The sequence below is a fragment of the Myxocyprinus asiaticus genome, chromosome 34, assembly GCF_019703515.2.
Source record: "Myxocyprinus asiaticus isolate MX2 ecotype Aquarium Trade chromosome 34, UBuf_Myxa_2, whole genome shotgun sequence".
Lineage (NCBI taxonomy): Eukaryota > Metazoa > Chordata > Actinopteri > Cypriniformes > Catostomidae > Myxocyprinus > Myxocyprinus asiaticus.
Window position 1 is genome coordinate 22,813,259 of NC_059377.1, and position 18,644 is coordinate 22,831,902.

At 40.9% G+C, this 18,644-nt stretch overlaps 1 protein-coding gene across 4 annotated transcripts in view; it reads right to left on the reverse strand.

Annotated features, from left to right (window-relative positions):
• Positions 1–11,445: 11,445 nt before the first annotated feature.
• LOC127425319 (adhesion G protein-coupled receptor B2-like) overlaps positions 11,446–18,644 on the reverse strand; it is a 327,159-nt gene continuing 319,960 nt past the window's right edge. For 3 of the 4 annotated variants that reach the window (XM_051671167.1, XM_051671166.1, XM_051671165.1), the window contains one exon: positions 11,446–16,787. In XM_051671167.1, coding sequence (XP_051527127.1) covers positions 16,611–16,787 — 177 coding nt within the window. In that variant the 3' untranslated portion in view covers positions 11,446–16,610. The remainder of the gene's footprint in view (positions 16,788–18,644) is intronic. The other variant, XM_051671164.1, reaches the window with a different exon arrangement.

An 18,644-nucleotide genomic window follows, 5' to 3' on the forward strand; every position in this document is an offset into this window, starting at 1 on the left:
AATAAGCAGAACTTGGCTTTATTCAAGAAGACAGCTAATTTTTTTCAGGCTCTTAATGTCATGGTTGGGTCACTTAGCCAAGCAGGGAATCCAGACATTATGATTAAAAAAAATAATGTTTATTATTTATTTATTTATTTATTTATTTATTTATTTATTTTTTATTTATTTTTTTAGCAGAAAAGAAATGCACATCCACTGCATTGCCCAAAACATTCATATAAAAGTGGGACTATACAAGGACAATGACTACTGACATTTAGTATCATTACCTAAAGGTGAAGTGTGTAATTTCTGCAACATCAGCATCTCTAAACACAATTGCAAAAGTAATGATAGTTTTCTAACAGGTAGGCTTGCCCCCAGACTCACAGCTTAGGTCAAGCCAATTTTGCTATGTTGGGTAGTGTCCTTGCTACAAATATTGAAGCTATTAATTTAACAACAAATCCCAGTAGCGAGGTGGCAGCATTTCTAGTTTTAAAATTATCTACCTTTTCAGTAGTGGGTAGCATTAAGAAACTTGACATTTTCTTAATCTAGTCTTGTGTCTGGTATTTTCGGTTGGCTGTTAAGAATCAGAACTAGTGATTCCTGATTCACGAATGAATCATTCTTTTTAATTAGTTCTCTTTGTAGTTCTTTTGTCGCTTGTAGTATAAAGAGCTACTTTCTCTTTTTCCGTGGAGTAGCTGGTAGATTAGCTTAACACTAGCACAGTTTTGATAGCACCGCAGAGGGTGTTTACACTTTTCAGGGGAATCGGCTTGCGAACAACTTATAGTTGTCTCTACTATATTAAGCTGGCATAGGAGAAAGTATTTTAACATCGAAAGAATGAAACACTTTACCTTTAACTCACAACTGAAATGCTTTGTGTGCAAAGCTGTAGGTGCCTTTTAAATGAGAGGATCAAATGAGTTCCTTTGAATACAGAAATCCATTAAAATTCCTGTTTAATGAGAAATGTATGGATCCAGCAGAGCGTACATACCATTTGTATCCTCTGATGAGTACACACACATTCCTGCCTACGTAATGTCATAAAACATTTTCCCATCCATAGCATGTGAGCATATTAGTATGGATCTGTTTTTGTCTTGCCTTGGAGGTTTAGTTGAAGTTGGTCCTTCTTGTGTTGAGTGAAGTATGCGCCATTCTCTGAGGCCGAACAGACCCGATCGCACACGCTTTTATCCATAGCCATCCTTCTGGCATCCAGAGGTGAATCTTCAAGTTCAGGGACATGCAATTAAAATTCCATGAGGTCCGGTCTCTACATTTCCTTCCCAGCAAAGGTCCAGAGACAAAGCCAAAGTAGTGGGGTTTGGGGGATCTTTTACCAAAAGATTGAAATATTTCAATGAGTTCATCAATTGTGTGCACTTTGATATGAATATTAAAAGATAAAATCAACTGTTTGTTTTGAAGCTGAATGACAACAGTCCAGTATTTGTATTTGAATATTTTAGATACCCAAGGGGCAGGAGGCTTTGTGACTAAGGAAAGATGATGTACTGGGGTAGAGGAGTATCCCCCAAGAGAAACTTTTGAAATGTAAAAGTCTGAATGAACTATATTTATATTTTCATTAAAGTGAAAATCTACCAACAACAAGCAATGTACATCACAATAGTGAAGCTTAAAAATACTGTTAGCTAAAATAAAGTAGGCCTATACATAGTCAGACTATTAAATGATGTAAAGTTCTCATGAGAACTCCACTATGCTACTAGTAATATCACATTTTTGGTTGTTTTCATTGCCATCTAGATGATGACATATTTTATTAATGTTTACAAAAATAAGTTCTAAACTCTAAACATGCTGATTAATAAAGCTAATTTTAGACGGGCAAAAAACATTACAAGGCACTCTGTAAGCACATTGTCCTGTCACAGACCTGGTTTAGCTAAATTGTTGGATTCATTTCAGACACATGAAGTTGAATTCACTTCGCATTATTCTCGTTTTCTGCAGTGTGTTGTACAATAGATGCCAGTATCTATCTATATTGCTGCCCACTGTTTTTCTCCGCTATGGTCTACTGTGGTTAAAATAACTGCATCTGCAACTCTGCGTGCGGCGCCACAGGTTTAGTAATGCGTGCAGAGAGTGAAAAGGTGTAAACAAAGCATGTTCTGTTATAGAGAAAAATATTCAAGGATACAGCGCTGACAGATCAGTTCTATCTACGCCCGAGCATTTGCACTGTACACAGCTTTGTTGTTTTGTCGCGCTGATCCCTTGAAGTGTAGAAACGGTGAGGTGGGGCAACCAATGTCATGATGTCTAGCGGTACAGATGGAACCAAGCCGAAACTCTTACCCACATGAAACAGACACATTCTGCATGTTTGGAGGAAGCCATTCATCCTACCAGCTTCAAAAGACCAAGCACAACAGAGATGCTGCATTTGATGGCTAAACGAATAAGTAGCAGGACTGATTGCATGTTGCATGCCTTAAGGGACATTACATTACGTAATTTACACATATACTATATATTCAATTTGACTGCGAACCTTATGGGAGAGAGGGGTGAAACTCATTCCAATGAATAAAAAGGATTGCAAACTATTTTGAGACAGCTCAAATAAAAAATGAAGATACCTGAAAATGGAGGAAAAAGCAGGCGGTCTGACCTTATACAGTGATTGGTTGTGACTTAGGAACCCCACTGAAGACATAACACAATACTTCAAGTGTCAAGTTGAAAGAAAACAGTGCAGTGTGAGTTAACGTCTTCCATTTGCCTCATTTGATGGAGGTCAAACCCCTAAACAACAAATGAGTATGGTGACTCTCGAGGCCTGATTTCTGTTAAATTAGATGTGAAAAACTGACATAGACCCAATATACACCATAAGGAATAACAAGCCAACAGAAGATTACTCTCGAAGTCTTATTTTGAGAGGTTATAGCTGCTAATAGCAGGCAGCTGTGCGGGAGGCTTCATAGAACATCTTATTATCCAGACACGAATCTCCCTCTTCTGAAGAGAGCAGCCTTCCCACTCAGCCCACTCCCACAATGTCGTGGAGGGGCCCCCAAGGCCACATTCAAAGCCACCACATTAGATCACTCAGTGGCATAGCACATTGGATTGATAGCACAGAGGCTTGAAGAGGCTGCCCATTGGACATTAAGCCAATTACATTTACGACGAGGCAATCGGCCAAAATGCTGCTCAGCAGAGACACGATGCAGAAGCTCTTGCAGTTGAACTGTAGAGATAAGGGGATCAAGACTGCAATCTTTTTGGTTTATAAGGGGCCTCTGAATATTTGCATTTGTGGAAAATGGAATTTACAATCATTCTTGTCATCTGAAAACAATCAAGAGACAAATATTGTTTGATGACATGCATCAAAATGGTCTAATGAGTGCTTATCATAAGACAGACTGCTTGAAATGGACGGCTGGCTAATTGCCATTGTTCTGGAACAGAGCTTTGATGATTCGGCTAAATCAAGACTAACCCAAGAGAGATTTATTCTTTCAAACTCACCAAGAATTGTTTCTTTTCTCCAGTTCTTTTCAAATTTCAGTCTACTAATTTGATTGCAAACCAGCTAAACTCAAAATAAAAGAGCAAAATCAGCTTAATACGCTACCACCCACCATTATGTTTACAATCTCCCTTCAGAATTACTTATTTTTAAAACTAGTATGAGTGCTTAAGAATAATGAATAATGAGACAAGACTTTTATAGTGTGTTCTACCCATGGGAAAGAGGGGTACACAGTAGACACCTGTATATTTAGAATCAAAGAAAACAACATTACACAGCTCTTCATTAATACCACTGAAACTTTGATATTTGTCAGACGCACAAAAGCTTAGTTAGAAACCGTTTCTCAAACAATACATCACCCCAATGGCCAATATGACGTTCATGAGAGACTTAGTCCAGAAACTTACTTTACAGTTACAGTTACTTTATGCATTGCCAACACACAATGAACATTGCAGGTGTTGCTGATTGAACATGCTTAAAGGGATAGTCCAACCAAAAATGAAAATTATTTTATCAATTAAATTACAGAAAAATGTTAACAACAGTAGTGGAGACACCACTATAGATACTGGCAGATACTCGCTTAAATTATTATTATTATTATTTTTTTTGGATTTATCTTACCAAACATAATTATTGTAACTAACATGTTAACATGAAAAATAAAGCTGTTAATTATATGCATTTATTTACATTAAAATAGTATGTAATTACATTATAAGAGGTTGTAACAGATCTCTAAGTTCAGGCAATGGAGGAGTCAGGAGACAATGAAGCAGGTTCACGGTCAGTCCTTTTATTCTCTTTCTTATACACAATTGACGGTAACTGTCGATAAGAAAGAAAAACATTCTAAATAAATGAAAGCACTCTAGCTAACAACCACTCTCTCGGTTCAGGGCTGTCGTGCTTTCTGGTCACTCTCTCCCTCTCTCTGATGCTCTGGCATGCCTTTTCAAGTCTCCCTCCGCCATCACTATAATGAGAGACAGGTGTTAGAGATAATTATGAACCAGGTGACGAGCCTTACCACTCTCTCTCTCCCGCAGACCAACACATGACCACGCCCCCCATGCCACATGCCCCCACCGCTGACTCAGGCCGGGGCAACATCCGGCCTGCCTACTCCCCCCCCATTTCTGGAGAGAAAGTCAGCCACAACCATCTGCGCCCCCGGCCTGTGGACCACCTTGAATTTAAAGGGCTGTAGAGCCAGGTACCAACGGGTGATCCGCGCATTAGTATCCTTCATTTGGCGGAGCCACTGCAGAGGAGCGTGATTGGAACAGAGGGCAAAGGCTCACCCCAGCAGGTAGTAGAGGAGTGCCAGAACAGCCCACTTAATCGCAAGACACTCCTTCTTGATGGTACTATATTTTGTCTCCCTGAAGGAGAGCTTGTGACTAATAAATAGCACTGGCCATTCCTCCCCTCCCACCTCCTTCAAGAGCACCATGCCTAGCTCCCTGTCAGATGCATCAGTCTACAAAATAAAAGGGAGAGAGAAATCAGGTGCATGTAGAAGCAGCCCCCCACACAGTGTGGACTTTACCTTAAGGAAGGCCTGTTGGCATGACTCTGTCCACTGGACCGGGTCGGGAGCCCCCTTTTAAGTAAGGTCAGTCAGCGGGCAGGTGACATCAGAATAACTAGGCACAAACCTTCGGTAGTAGCCAGCCAGCCCCAAAAACTGCCTTACCCCCTTTTTGGTCTTGGGTGCCCGGCAGGCTGTGATCGCTGTGGTTTTGTTAACCTGTGGACGCACCTGCCCATGACCCAAGTGGAACCCCAGATACCTAACTTCCACCTGCCCAATTGCGCACTTCTTCGGGTTGGCCGTAAGTCCCGCCTGTCTCAGTGCTCTGTGGACCACCCTCAGATGTTGAATATGTCGCTGCCAATCATTACTGTAAATGATGATGTTATTTAGATATGCGGCGGCATATGCCGTGTGCGGTCTGAGGACCTTGTCCATAAGGCGCTGAAATGTGGCTGGGGCTCCAAACAAACCGAACGGAAGAGTCACAAATTGGTGTAATCCGAACGGTGTGGAAAAAGCCGTCTTTTCTCAGGACATTGGCATTAAAGGGATCTGCCAGTAACCCTTTAAGTCCAGCATCAAGTAAAATTGAGCCGCGCCCAACCGATCGAGTAACTCGTCAATTCGCAGCATTGGACAAGTGTCAAATTTGGACACTGCGTTCACTTTCCGGTAGTCAACACAGAAGCGGATCGAGCTGTCGCTCTTTGGTACCAAAGCTACCGGGCCGGCCCAATCGCTGTGCGACTCTTGTATTATGCCCATTTCAAGCATTGCCTCTTATTCTTCCTGAACAATCTTTTTCTTGTGTTCAGGAAGACGATAGGGGCGGCTACGAACCACCAGCCCCAGGGTGGCCTCAATGTGGTGCTCTATGAGGTTCATGCGACCAGGTAGGGGTGAAAACACGTCTGTGAACTCCGCTTGCAACCTGGCAATATCTGTAAGCTGCGACAGCGAGAGGTGGTCTCTGCAAGGGACCGGGGTGAATGAACTTGATTTGGGAAATACCTCCAGCCCGATCTCTGCCCTCTCCGGAACTACCGTCACCAAGGCTACAGGTACCGCCTCCCTCCATGGTTTGAGGAGGTTAAGGTGGTAGGTTTCACATGCCCATCTCCTATCTGTTTGCCTAACCTCATAATTGAGATCTCCGACTCGTCGTGTGACCTCAAAGGGTCCTTGCCACTTGGCGAGTAATCTGGAGCTCGAGGTGGGCAGCAATACAAGCACTTTTTCTCCCTGTGCGAATTCCCGTAGTCGAGTGCCCCTGTCGTACAGTTGGCCTTGACATTCTTGCACTTGGAGCAAATTCTCCTGTGTTACCTGCCCCAAAGTGTGGAGTTTTGCTCTAAGGTCAAGAATGTATTAAATTTGATTCATTTCACAATTCAAAGGTCCTTCCTCCCAAGCTTCCCGTATGACATCAAGCACGGCGCACGGCCGGAGCCCATACAGTAGCTCAAATGGGGAAAACCCGGTGGAGGCTTGCGGGACCTCTCATACTGCAAACAGCAGGGGTTCGAGCCACTTATCCCAGTTTTTAGCATCTTCGTGTACGAACTTACGAATCATGTTTTTAAGGTCTTATTAAATCGTTCGACCAACCCATCGGTTTGCGGGTGATAAATGCTGGTGCGAACTGACTTAATGCCTAATAATTCATATAGTTTACATAGTTTACGTGACATGAATGTTGTGCCTTGATATTTCCTTTGGAATCCCCACTCGGGAGATAATTTTGAAGAGTGCCTCCGCAACATTACGTGCTGAGATGTTGCGCAGGGGCACTGCTTCCGGATATCGCGTTGCATAGTCCACCAGAACTAATACAAAGCGATGTCCATGTGCAGTCTGTTCTAATGGCCCGACGAGATCCATGCTAATTCTCTCTAAGGGGATCTCGATCAACAGCAGCGGGCACAATGGCGCTTTTGGGGTGGCCGGTGGATTTACCAACTGACATTCACGGCACGCTGCACACCACTTGTGAACATCCCCGTGAATGCCTGGCCAAAAGAAACGGGCCATTATATGGTTCAAAGTCTTTTCATGACCTAAATGGCCAGCCATTGGATTATAGTGAGCCGCCTGGAAGTGTGTTTCCTGACGGCTCTTTGGTACTAACAGCTGAGTTGTATTCTCTTTGGTTTGAGTGTCCTGCATCACTCGATACAACCACTCTTTAATAATAGAAAAGTACGGGTTTGTGAGCGCAACACCAGGCTAGAGCTGTTGACCATCAATTCCTTTTACTTGGTCGATGGCGTGATTGAGAGACTCATCACGCGACTGCTCCAGAGGGAAATCCCCCTCAGGGAAGCCCCTGAGAACAGGAATTCCCTCATCTGCGTCATCCTGATGCGGAGCCGATGTTGACGGCCCTGGCACTGCCTCACCAGCCATAGTATCGCACGTCATACCCCGTGCCACTACTTTGCAGGACCCATCCACACATATTACCCTCAATAGATTTTTAAAACTGGGTGAGGCGGGGATTAACCGCGGCCTCAACTCTATGCGTTTTTCCCCTGAATCGTATCTCAATGTTAACCACTGGATACCTGTGAATGTCACCATGCACACACCTCACCCTCACCAGTTTATTTTTATCCAATGCTCCACCTTGCACCAAGCATTGGTGGATAGAGGTTTGAGAACAACCTGTATCCACCAAAGCTTGATGTGTATCCCCTTTTACTCTTACCGGTATCCGATACGCCCCTGCCCGATCGGGGCAGCCTGTGGAGCGTCGGGGTTCCGGACCAGTGTCCCCACCTCCATTACTGGACACCGCTCCTGGCTGTGTCTGGTTTCGCCGCAGCTCCAGCAGACCAGCCCAGGTCTTCCTTCTGCACTCGTGGGGTGGTCTCACCAACCTGGAGGGAATAGCAGAGAGAGACGGGGGGTGGGGGGTGTAGGAGAGACAGACAAGGGGAAGGGTTTGGGGCGGGGTTTGGGCGGGCCTCCCCACCTCAGAGGAGCCGGAACTGGGCGGAAGTGAGGGGAACGGGGGGGAGGGGAGGGAACATGAGGCACAGGGGGTGGAGAGAGAGAAGAGAGAGAGAGAGAGAGAAAGAAATTGCTTTGCTACCTCCTGGGAACGCCGCCATATAGTCCTCTGCCAGCTGGACAGCTCCCTCCAACGATGCATGGCAGTGGCACTGGACCCACTCGGACATGCCTCAGGGGAGTTGGGAGACGAACTGCTCCAGTACCACCAGATCGACCACTTCCACAACGCCGTAGGTTCCCCCCACCAGCAGCCATTTCCAGCAGGCATCATGGAGCTGCTGCGCAAAAGCGAATGGGCGGCCATCCTTCCCGAAGCTCAACGAGTGATAGAGCTGCTGACTCTGCTCCGGGGTCCGACCGATGCATTGCTGGATGGCCTTCTTCAGGTGATTATAATCTAGGAGGCTGGCAGCAGGGAGTTGTTGTGCCACCAGCTGCGCCTCTCCGGAGAGCAGGGGCAACAAGCGGGCCACTCACTGATCAGGAGGCCACCTCCAAACCTCCGCAGTTTTCTCAAAGAAGTCGAGGAAGGCCTCCGGATCGTCGTTTGGCCCCATTTTCGTAAGGTCCACCAGTGGGATGGGCTCCGAGGAGGTCACAGGGCCAGCCCCCTCCCTGGCAATCAGGCTTCGGAGCACCTGCCGGTCCTCCGCTTGTGCCTGGAGCAGGACTTGGAAACGTTGTTCCTGCTCCCGGCGTACCTCTATGAGGGCATGGTGTTGTGACTGCTGGATGCTGGTAAGGGTCTTGAAGACTTCGCCCAGCGGTGAAGACTCCATAGCAGTGTTCTCCTCCAAAGCCAGGTTCTCGGCACCATTGTAACAGATCTCTAAGTTCAGGCAATGGAGGAGTCAGGAGACAACGAAGCAGGCTCAAGGTCAGTCCTTTTATTCTCTTTCTTACAATCAATGGTAACTGTCGATAACAAAGCAAAACGTTCTAAATAAATGAAAGCACTCTAGCTAACAACCACTCTCTCGGTTCAGGGCTGTCATACTTTCTGGTCACTCTCTCCCTCTCTCTGATGCTCTGGCTTACCTTTTCAAGTCTCCCTCCGCCATCGCTATAATGAGAGACAGGTGTTAGAGATAATTATGAACCAGGTGACGAGCCTTACCGCTCTCTCTCTCCCGCAGACCAACACATGACCACGCCCCCATGCCACAGAGGTATTTAATTAACATTAATTAACATGAAATCTAAGGAAGAATATTTAGACTTGCTAAAGTCTGTATCTTTGACAATATCAATCCACATAAGAGAACAATGGCAATCTAACGTGGAACTCTCTTTTTACACAAAATAATGTAGCCTAAATCTGAAAAAAAGAGCATTGTCTGTTTTTCCATTTTATTAGGGGTTTTATTAGGCTGTTTGCCTCATCAGAACCAAACCAGTACAGAAAGATTCAGCCCTTATGTCCCCTTATGAAATTTTTATTTATTTATTTTTTTAATTTCTATTAATCTTCGCAACAGTACGCTAAAGCCTACGTAGTGCAAGTGCCATGTTTTGCTTAAATGGTTATAATGCTGACAAAAATTCTTATATATTTAAAAAAGATTCAACTCAAATTGCTGCCAGTGTCCGCCATGACAGTTGTTGATTGAAGGATGAAAATCCGCTCTAGATCCGCTGAGAATGCAGCGCGTACTTGCATTGTGTTATGAATTGAGCATTGACTCATTTCACAATGCCACGACGTGTGAAATCGAGCTTGCATAGCAAGGTGCGTATGCATTCACGTACTTGCATAGAGTATGTTTGGGCCCTTAAGCGCATTCAGCGCTATTCAGGGTAAGAGCATTCTGCACAAATGATTGGAAAAAATAACAGTTACACTTTAAAAACAAGTCCATTACCGTATAGAAAAAAACAGGTTACACAAACAAGATTGGGCCATGGAGCTTTGTGATGTCTTACCACCAGTAGCACAAAAGTCTCACAACTGTTTCCATCTTTTTGTGATGTGGAGCAGAGAGCACCAGTTCTCCAGTATCCTTGCAACTCTTTTATTATTATTATTATTGTTCTCCTGTATCTCACAGCCCATATACTTCCTGAGCAAATAAGTGAAACACGCATTGTTTCACAGGGTTAAAATATTAATTTCTTGTGAGTAGCATTGGACTGGTCTGCCACAACACTAAGTGCTAAAAATATAAATCCTATGGAATATTACTTAAATATTTTTTTTAATATATTAACACAATGTGAAACCAAATTAGTGGCGTAGCAGATCTTGTACTCTGTGTAATATAGGGTATTAATTTATGGTTTGTTCTCCTAAGATCATCTAATATGATTCATGTTTTATAAAGACACTATCTGTACTACTGATCTTTTGTAGTGTCTAGTAGTTTGTCTGTTTGGATCTGCCATGTAACATTAAGAGCAAAGGTTTTGACGACACATTTCAGTCAAGAAACTTGGTTAAATTTAAAATAGCAGACTCATACAGTCAGCCAGGTTAGCTATAAAGATAATGATCAGGACACTACAAATTTTCAGCTGTCGACATTTAACAAGACACTACACATGCTTATAACTAAGAGAAAATGATATGAACCTTGTCACAGTATTCCTCTGATGGCATGTGTTTCTTAGAGTTTGTGGCCTAGGAGCTTATCTGTATGTGCTTGATTCCATGCTCATGAGAGCATGGTGACTCTGATCCCACCCTGATAGTAAAACGAAGCATGATTGGTCCGAGTAATGTAGCCGTTATTTTATTGGCTTGAGTATATGATGGGTGGAGTCCACCTATTTGTAGATTTGTGTGCATGTCTCGATGCTAGATTTGTTTCAAAATCGACAAACGTGTGTGGCGACCAGAAGCAAACAAATAAATGCGCGTGATTCACAAATGAGTTGTTTTTGTGAGTATATTTGTAAATATTTTATTTATTTGTGAATTCACTTTATTTTTGTGAAACTCCTAACATATATTTGTAAACCTCATTCTTTTTATTTTTGAATTCATTTCATTTTTGTGAAACTTTATTTGTGGATCTCATTCAGTTTGTAAATCTCTTTCCATTTGTATGTTAATATGCAACAATTCTATCTCCATACAGGTACTGCGTATGGCCCCACTTCAAGCACTGAGCATTCCCTTAAAACTGTTGCTCTGCAAGAACTGTAGTCACATCGATATTCAATATACTGCCCCTTGTGGCAACGCTGAGAATTCAGTGCTTGTGTAAAGTTATAAATGGCAATCTGAAACATTTCAGAATGCAACAACACACAAAATAGATCTTGAGTAGCTAAAAGCATTTGCTTTCATGTACTTGCATTGAGTTTGTTTCAGCCTTTCTTCCACCATCACTGCAAGGAGGAAACACAACAAAGTCGTTCATCAGTTTGAAAATTTATTTTCATATAAAAAGACACTCTATGAAAACAGTAGAGGACTACTTTGTACAATCTTATGTATATATAAAAAAAAAACTTAAATGGTGCAAGGAGGATTCTCTGTGATAGCCATCTTCTTTCGCCAATTTGGGATTGTGTGTGCTGGCAGGGGGAGGAGCCAAAGTTTCAAACATGACAAGCCATAAAAAATAAAAAATAAAATAAAAAATAAAAACATCCTATAGATCAGGAGGTCCAAGGAAACATATTAAATCTTCAATATGTCCACCATTCATTTTCCTCAGAGATGATCATCCTGCTCACAATGCAAATATTCAAAATACATATTTCATCAATTTTATGTGACTGTAAGGCTATTATCTATTTTGTCTGATGCAGTTGTCAACCGTTTCATAGTTTCATCATTTTGCTCTTTATCTCCTTCTCTGTATACAAATGTTGAGTTTGACATAGATATTAACAGATCCCAAAATTATTCTAGCTCGAACATTACACCTAAAATGAACTGTCAGGGCCAGCAAAGTCTTCTCTGCTGGGGTAACATGCCTAATAAATACATATTTTTCATCCTTTCATTCTCATTGACCTTTTTACCAATGTATTTTCAATCGATTTCCACTCCTAATTCATCTACAAACCAATAGAAAAAACAAAAAGTTTATCCAATCAGAATTTATTCCTCGATGCTTACAAGCAAAGTGTGACAACTGTTTCATAAATCGCATACCTGAAGCCATGCTCCTTAGCTGAAGCAGCGCGGGATTTTGAGCTCCACCCCATCAGGCCTTCAGAATTTCCACAGAATCCCACACTGCAGTGAATAGGCATCTAAAGTCAGATTGTCATATTCATCAGCCAATCAGATTGATTTATTTGTTCTTGTTGGGTGTGGTCTTTAGCATATGTCCCAGTCCAGGCCTTCTAGCTGGCCTTGAGTGATGCAATCACACTTTAAGTGATGTACCTAAATTGAAAGCGAAGAGCGTGAGATATTGCTGAGGAGTCAGCTGTCACTGCCACATCACCATTGAGAAAAAAATCCTTATGGATTTAAAAACCTGAGGTGTTCTGCATAATTATGCGATTGATTAATTAAACAGGAAAGGAGGACTGATTTTCACTTCAAGCAAATTGGTAAGTGCTTTTTGCATTGTTATAGCAATATCAGGAGTTTTCTAAGTGTAAATTAGGCTGCTTGAGCATTCAGTGTTGGATCAAGTTTTGAAAAGTAACCATGTACCTTGACGAAACTCAATTTATTGCAAGCAAAATTTAAATTGCAAATATCATTAGAGAGCTTTTTCTTGGTATTAGACCTCCTTTGTTCTGGCTTTTGTGCTTCGACGTGATTTTAAAATGTCAATTGGTATAATTAGTTGACTGCCACATAATGTATGATAGGCATACGGTGTCTTATTCATTGTGAAACTGTGTTTTCTTAATGGCATGAATTGCACTGAAGGCCTGGACTTAAAATGCATGGGCAGCGGCTGGTTTTCTTGCTACTAAAATGATATTCTCTAAGGGAAAGTGTTTGTATATAAATTGCAGCATAATACATCATATCATGAACAAGAATCATGAATGATTATCAATGCATTAATCAAACTCATTCATAATGTCGACAATTTTGGACACATTATTTTAAATGTTATCCCTGCATGTAAGCAGAGACCAATCATATACTGTAGAACAATGAAATCACTCATAGTAACATTAACTTGTTCTCTGTCTTGCCTACATTTGACTACAGTACTGTGCAAAAGTTTTAGGCACTTGTGAAAAATGTTGCATAGTGTGGATGTCTTCAGAAACAATGACATAAATAGTTTTCATTTATCACTTAATGTCATACAAAGTCCAGTAAACATAACAAAAGCTAAATCAATATTCGGTGTGACCACCTTTGCCATTAAAACAGCTCCAATTCTAGTAGATACACCTGGACACATTTTTTCTTGGTTGTTGGCAGATAGGATGTTCCAAGCTTCTTGGAGAATTCACCACAGTTCTTCTGTCTATTTAGACTGTCTCAATTGCCTCTGTCTCTTTATGTAATCTCAGAATGACACGATGTTCAGTAGGGATGCACCGAGATTGCTTTTAGAGCTTTTAGACGGATCGGGTATCGGTACGACGAGCCCGATCCAAATCCGATACTGTGTGTTAGTCATGTTTGTTACTGTCAAGCTCAAAAAATGACATAAAAGAACCATAAAAACACAATTAAAGTAGTTCATATGACTCGTGCATTTTATTCAAAGCCACTTGAAGACATGCGATAGCTCTGTGAATCACAAAAGGCTGTGTTTTATAAGTAAATATATAAAATGCACACGCATCTCCAGCGTGTCAGTGAATGGCGATGCTCTGTTTACACACACACTCGCGGCTATTTTTAGCCTTCACAGCGCTGTGCAATATTTGAGCGCTACTCACGAACAAGATCTCAGATGTAGATGCTCAATAGTTCGGTTCACTTATAATATGCATTTAGAATGGCACTGGAGGTGCTTTTTTTTTTTTTTTTTTTTTTTTTACAGAATTTGAATAAGAACTTGCCTACAAACGACACACTTACAGGACTTCCAGGAGAGTTCAGAATGTCATAATAAAAGCATGAGGGTTTAAAAGTTAAAGGTGCACGATTGAGATATATTACTATATATTACTATTATAATATATTATTATATTACTGGAATTACTGTTAATTTTGCTGCTACTAGTATACTAGTATAATAGTAAACAAAAATGGCTATACATTTATATTGAAATAATGTGTAGTTAGAGGTTTGTGTTTCTTTACATATTAAAGAGCACACCCAATTAGTTCCACACAATAATGTAAAGATATTCTAAACTGAGTATGCAAAAAAACAACACTGGTATCGGTTCGGTATCGGCCGATACTGAGATTTCCGGTATCGGAATTGGATCGGGAGAGAAAATGTGGTATCGGTGCATCCCTAATGTTCAGTGGGGGGCTTTGTGGGGGCCATGACATCTGTTGCAGGGCTCCCTGTTCTTCTATTCTAATCTTTTCTATTTGCAAAAGTAATGTTTGGGAGTCTAACATTTATATTTCCTATTGACACATTAAAGCTAAAGATATAAATAACCATCTTAAGACAAATGCTTTTCTGAAACATCTTATACGCCTAAGACTTTTGCACAGTACTGTATCTCACAGGAAATGGATCATGTGCGCTCCAATGTCTTTACATCAACTCTCTTTGAAAATTAATGACTTCTGTCGCATTGTTGCTGTGAATGGGGCTTTATTATTAAATTATAAATACTGTGTTCCCAAATATGATGGCAATGTTCAGTCTTTCTTTACTAACACACTAAAAAGGAGAGGGAAAACTGGTTTTAGTTGCCAAGGGGGTTTGGAGATATTTCATGGGGGGGGGGGGGGATGTTCCCCATTAGTGCAGATTACTTCCAAAGGTTGAAATGGCATGCTCTTGTCTTGCCATCTGTGCCTATATGATGTGCTGACTTCAGGGATCTGTGAGCAGATGAGATTTGCGGCAAGTAAGAAAATGTCAGGACAAATCGTTATTCCCCCAAGATAATTACCACACCTCTCTTTCCCGTTCTGTCTCTTTCGAACTTTCACCTTCTGAGTCTTTATGTGGAGTTACATCAGCCAACACAACTAATGAACTGGTTATAAAGAGGAACGGGTTGGCAAAGATGACCTCAGCAGTCTGCTTAGCATTAAACCAACTGTCAAACTCCGCAGTTGGACTGAAATACATTTTAATCAATTCAGGCTGGCTGGTGGAGAGGGTCACACATTAATGATAAAAACTGCTACTTTTTGCAAGACCAAGAATGCAGAACAAAATAAAGAAACATACATGTGGAAACTTAGCACCATTCTTGACAGGCAGACCTTTGTATTGGTTATATATATATATCCAAATGAAATTCTATTATCACTTACTCACCCCTATGTTGTTCCAAACCAAAGGAGATGTTATTCTCAGTCACAATTCAGTTTCATTGCATACATTTTTCCATACACTGAAAGTGAATGGTGACTGAGGCTATCATTTTGTCTAACATCTCCTATTGTGCTCCACAGAGGAAAGTACTGTAAGTCATATGGGGTTGGAACAACATGAGGAACAGTCATTTTGGGGGAACAATTATTTTAAAATAAACAGTTCTCAACTGCAAAATTTTGTTCATAACATCAAGAAAGTGTGAACTCCTACTGGGTAAGCTTGTTCCAGAATACCAAAGCTTTTTCCTAACTGGGAAGAAATAATGTTATCCAGTTGGTTGGTTTCTGTAGGATTGAAGGTTGAGTTCACAGCAGAGAGCGATTAAAAAATGCTTTCCTGCTGCGCATGAATGTATGCTGCAAATGTAACATTAAATTGTATGTATTGCACAGCATGATGACAGTAAAGACCTAATCCCCCCCCCCCCCCCGCCCCCCCAAACAAGATACCTTTAGATTATTATTATTATTTTTTTTTTTTTTTTTTTTAGAAAAATAAAAAAAAATCAAACCAAGCATGAAGAGACAATCTAAATAAAAATATAGAAAAACACAAAGCTAAAAGAAGGATGTGAGGACACTATGTGAGGCCAGTGTGCCTGAAACAATTAGTGGATGGCACATATTAATGAACACTTTCAAACCTCCCCCTCCCTCTCACTGAAAAATTAATAATAATAATAATAATAATAATAATAAAGTGGAACTTGAATCATCCAAGGAATGATAATACAGAAAGGAGGAAAACCCTTTGGGGTTAAACGGTGTGTGAATCATCCGATTTCTTTTTTTTCTTTTTTCTTTTTTTTTCAATATCAAATGAAGGGTGCAGAAATATTATTAGTTTTTTTAAATTTCTAAATCATCAAACAGGTGAAAGAGAATCCTTTCTGGATTAAAATCAAGACAGTTCAGAAACAGTTTGTTAAAAATTTGTACCATACTCTCCAAGCCTCACTCTTTCATTTAAAGTCTCTGTGTGAAAATATAGAGCACTGTTCTTCTCTGATCGTCTGATCTTCTTTCACACCTGTAAACAAGTACAGAATCCTCTAGAACTCATCTTGCTGAAGATCACTGACTGTGTAAGTTCATAAGACCATTTAGTTTTCTCTTTAGTTTGTAGTAGATGTGTGCTCTCTTCACACTTCAGTCTGGAAGTCTCCTTCAGATGTGTCAGGTTTGATGACAGATGATGTGTCCCAGGGTTTACTGCTTAACTCCAGTCTGTCCTTATGTTCACTGGTGCCACACGTCTGCTCAGGGGTCATGGTCTTAAAGCTGTCCCAAGATCTCTGGTCATCTGTGGTGGACTTGTCCTGAACATGTACATACACAAAAAAAGAAAGAGAAAACTAAAATTAAAACCTGATCATGAATCTTATGAAGCTTATCTGTATTGGTACAACAGTAAAACCATAATAATGTTAGAGACGCTGCATTTGTGAAATGTGAAACTCATGTGAGGACAACCAGAGTTTGATTCTGGCTTGAGTCATTTCCCGATTCTACCAACCCTCTCTTTTCCTGTTGCTTCTCTGTTTTCCTATCAGTTAAAGGCAAACAATGCCATAATATATATACACTCACTTCTGAAAAGGGGGTTTCGCAGCAATGCCCAAGAAGAACCATTTTTGGTTCCCTAAATAACTTTTCAATGAAAGGTTCTTAAAAGAAAAGGGCTGTCGATTAAAATTTTTAATCAAATTCAACATATGATCTGCTGATATTTGCAGGAAACCCCCCCCCCAAATAACGATAATTCAGTTCATAATGATCAAAATCATAAAATACATCATTACATACATTATATAATACATATAATAATTCAGATAATTCAAAGTCATTACAATACATGTGGCAGAGGTGTAAAGCATCGATTGGGCAATACAAAAAAAGTGGCTTTATGAGTAGTTTGATTGTTTGGATTAGTGCCATCGTTGAACATAAGCCCATCACTGGCCTAATATAGATCCCAGTAGTAAAGTATATCCCATATGAATTTGGTATGGTTGTTAGTACTGTTGTAACTATGATATTTTGGTACATTTTTGACCTTCCAGGAACATCATAAGGCTGCAAAACAACATTTTATCTTACCCGAGAAATAACAAATGGAACAGGAAATTTGCACTGCCATTGGCCATTTTCACCTTTAATGTGCCTGAATGAACATTTTACCATAGATGCATAAAGACTAAATGCAGTGTAGTCTCGCTACATTACGACGGGTCTGTACAAAATGTGGAGCAACTCTGTTTTCTGCATTAGTGGGTAATCTGTGCTATGTTTTATGCCCAGATTTTCCAGGTGTTCATTACTTCAGATGGCCAAAATGGATATACAGTACTCTCCATTCCATTGAGAGTAATGATGTCTCCTACAGCTACAGTATATGGCCTCTTAATGGTATATACATTGCATTATACAGGAGTGGCAGATTAATCTAATCACACAGAGACTGGACCAACGTGAGTTTGGGATTGAAGGAAAATAAAGATGAGGCAGGGCACTTAAAGGGACTCTGTAGAGAAACAAGGCCTGATGAATTCTCCTCCATTCCTCTCCTCTCAAACTACTCCCACCTGCCATGAAAATGAGATGTATGAACCTGCATATCTCGAATTCGAACGATTACAAGGTTGCTGTCAGCTCCCCCTCAGCTCGAATGGCTGCTGATTGCATGGGTGATAGAGCGAGAAGATTGGAAAACACCACTTAAATGAATCATTTAAGCAGTAACTGACAATAAGTTTTCCTACTTCCCTAGGGTTGTTTGTGGTTGTTGTTGGTGGAGGCTTAAAGGAATAGTTTACCCAAAAATGAAAATTCTGTCACCATTTACTCACCCTGATGTCATTTCAAACCCATGTGGAAAACAAAAGTAGCTTTTTAAAGCAGAATGGCCAAGCTGATGTTTCACATACAATGAAAGTGAAGATTATCCAGGGGCTATCAAGCTCCAAAAGAGTTAAAAAAATAAAAACACCATAAAAGCAACATTAATGTAATCCATGTGACTCATGCACTATATTGCCACTGTCACTGAAGTCACTGAAAATCTTCCTCAACCATAGTGGTCAACATTCACTTTCATTGTATGGACAAATGCAGCTTGGACAAGTCATACAAGTTTCAAAAAGCATTTCTGGGTAAACTATTCCCTGTATTAATGT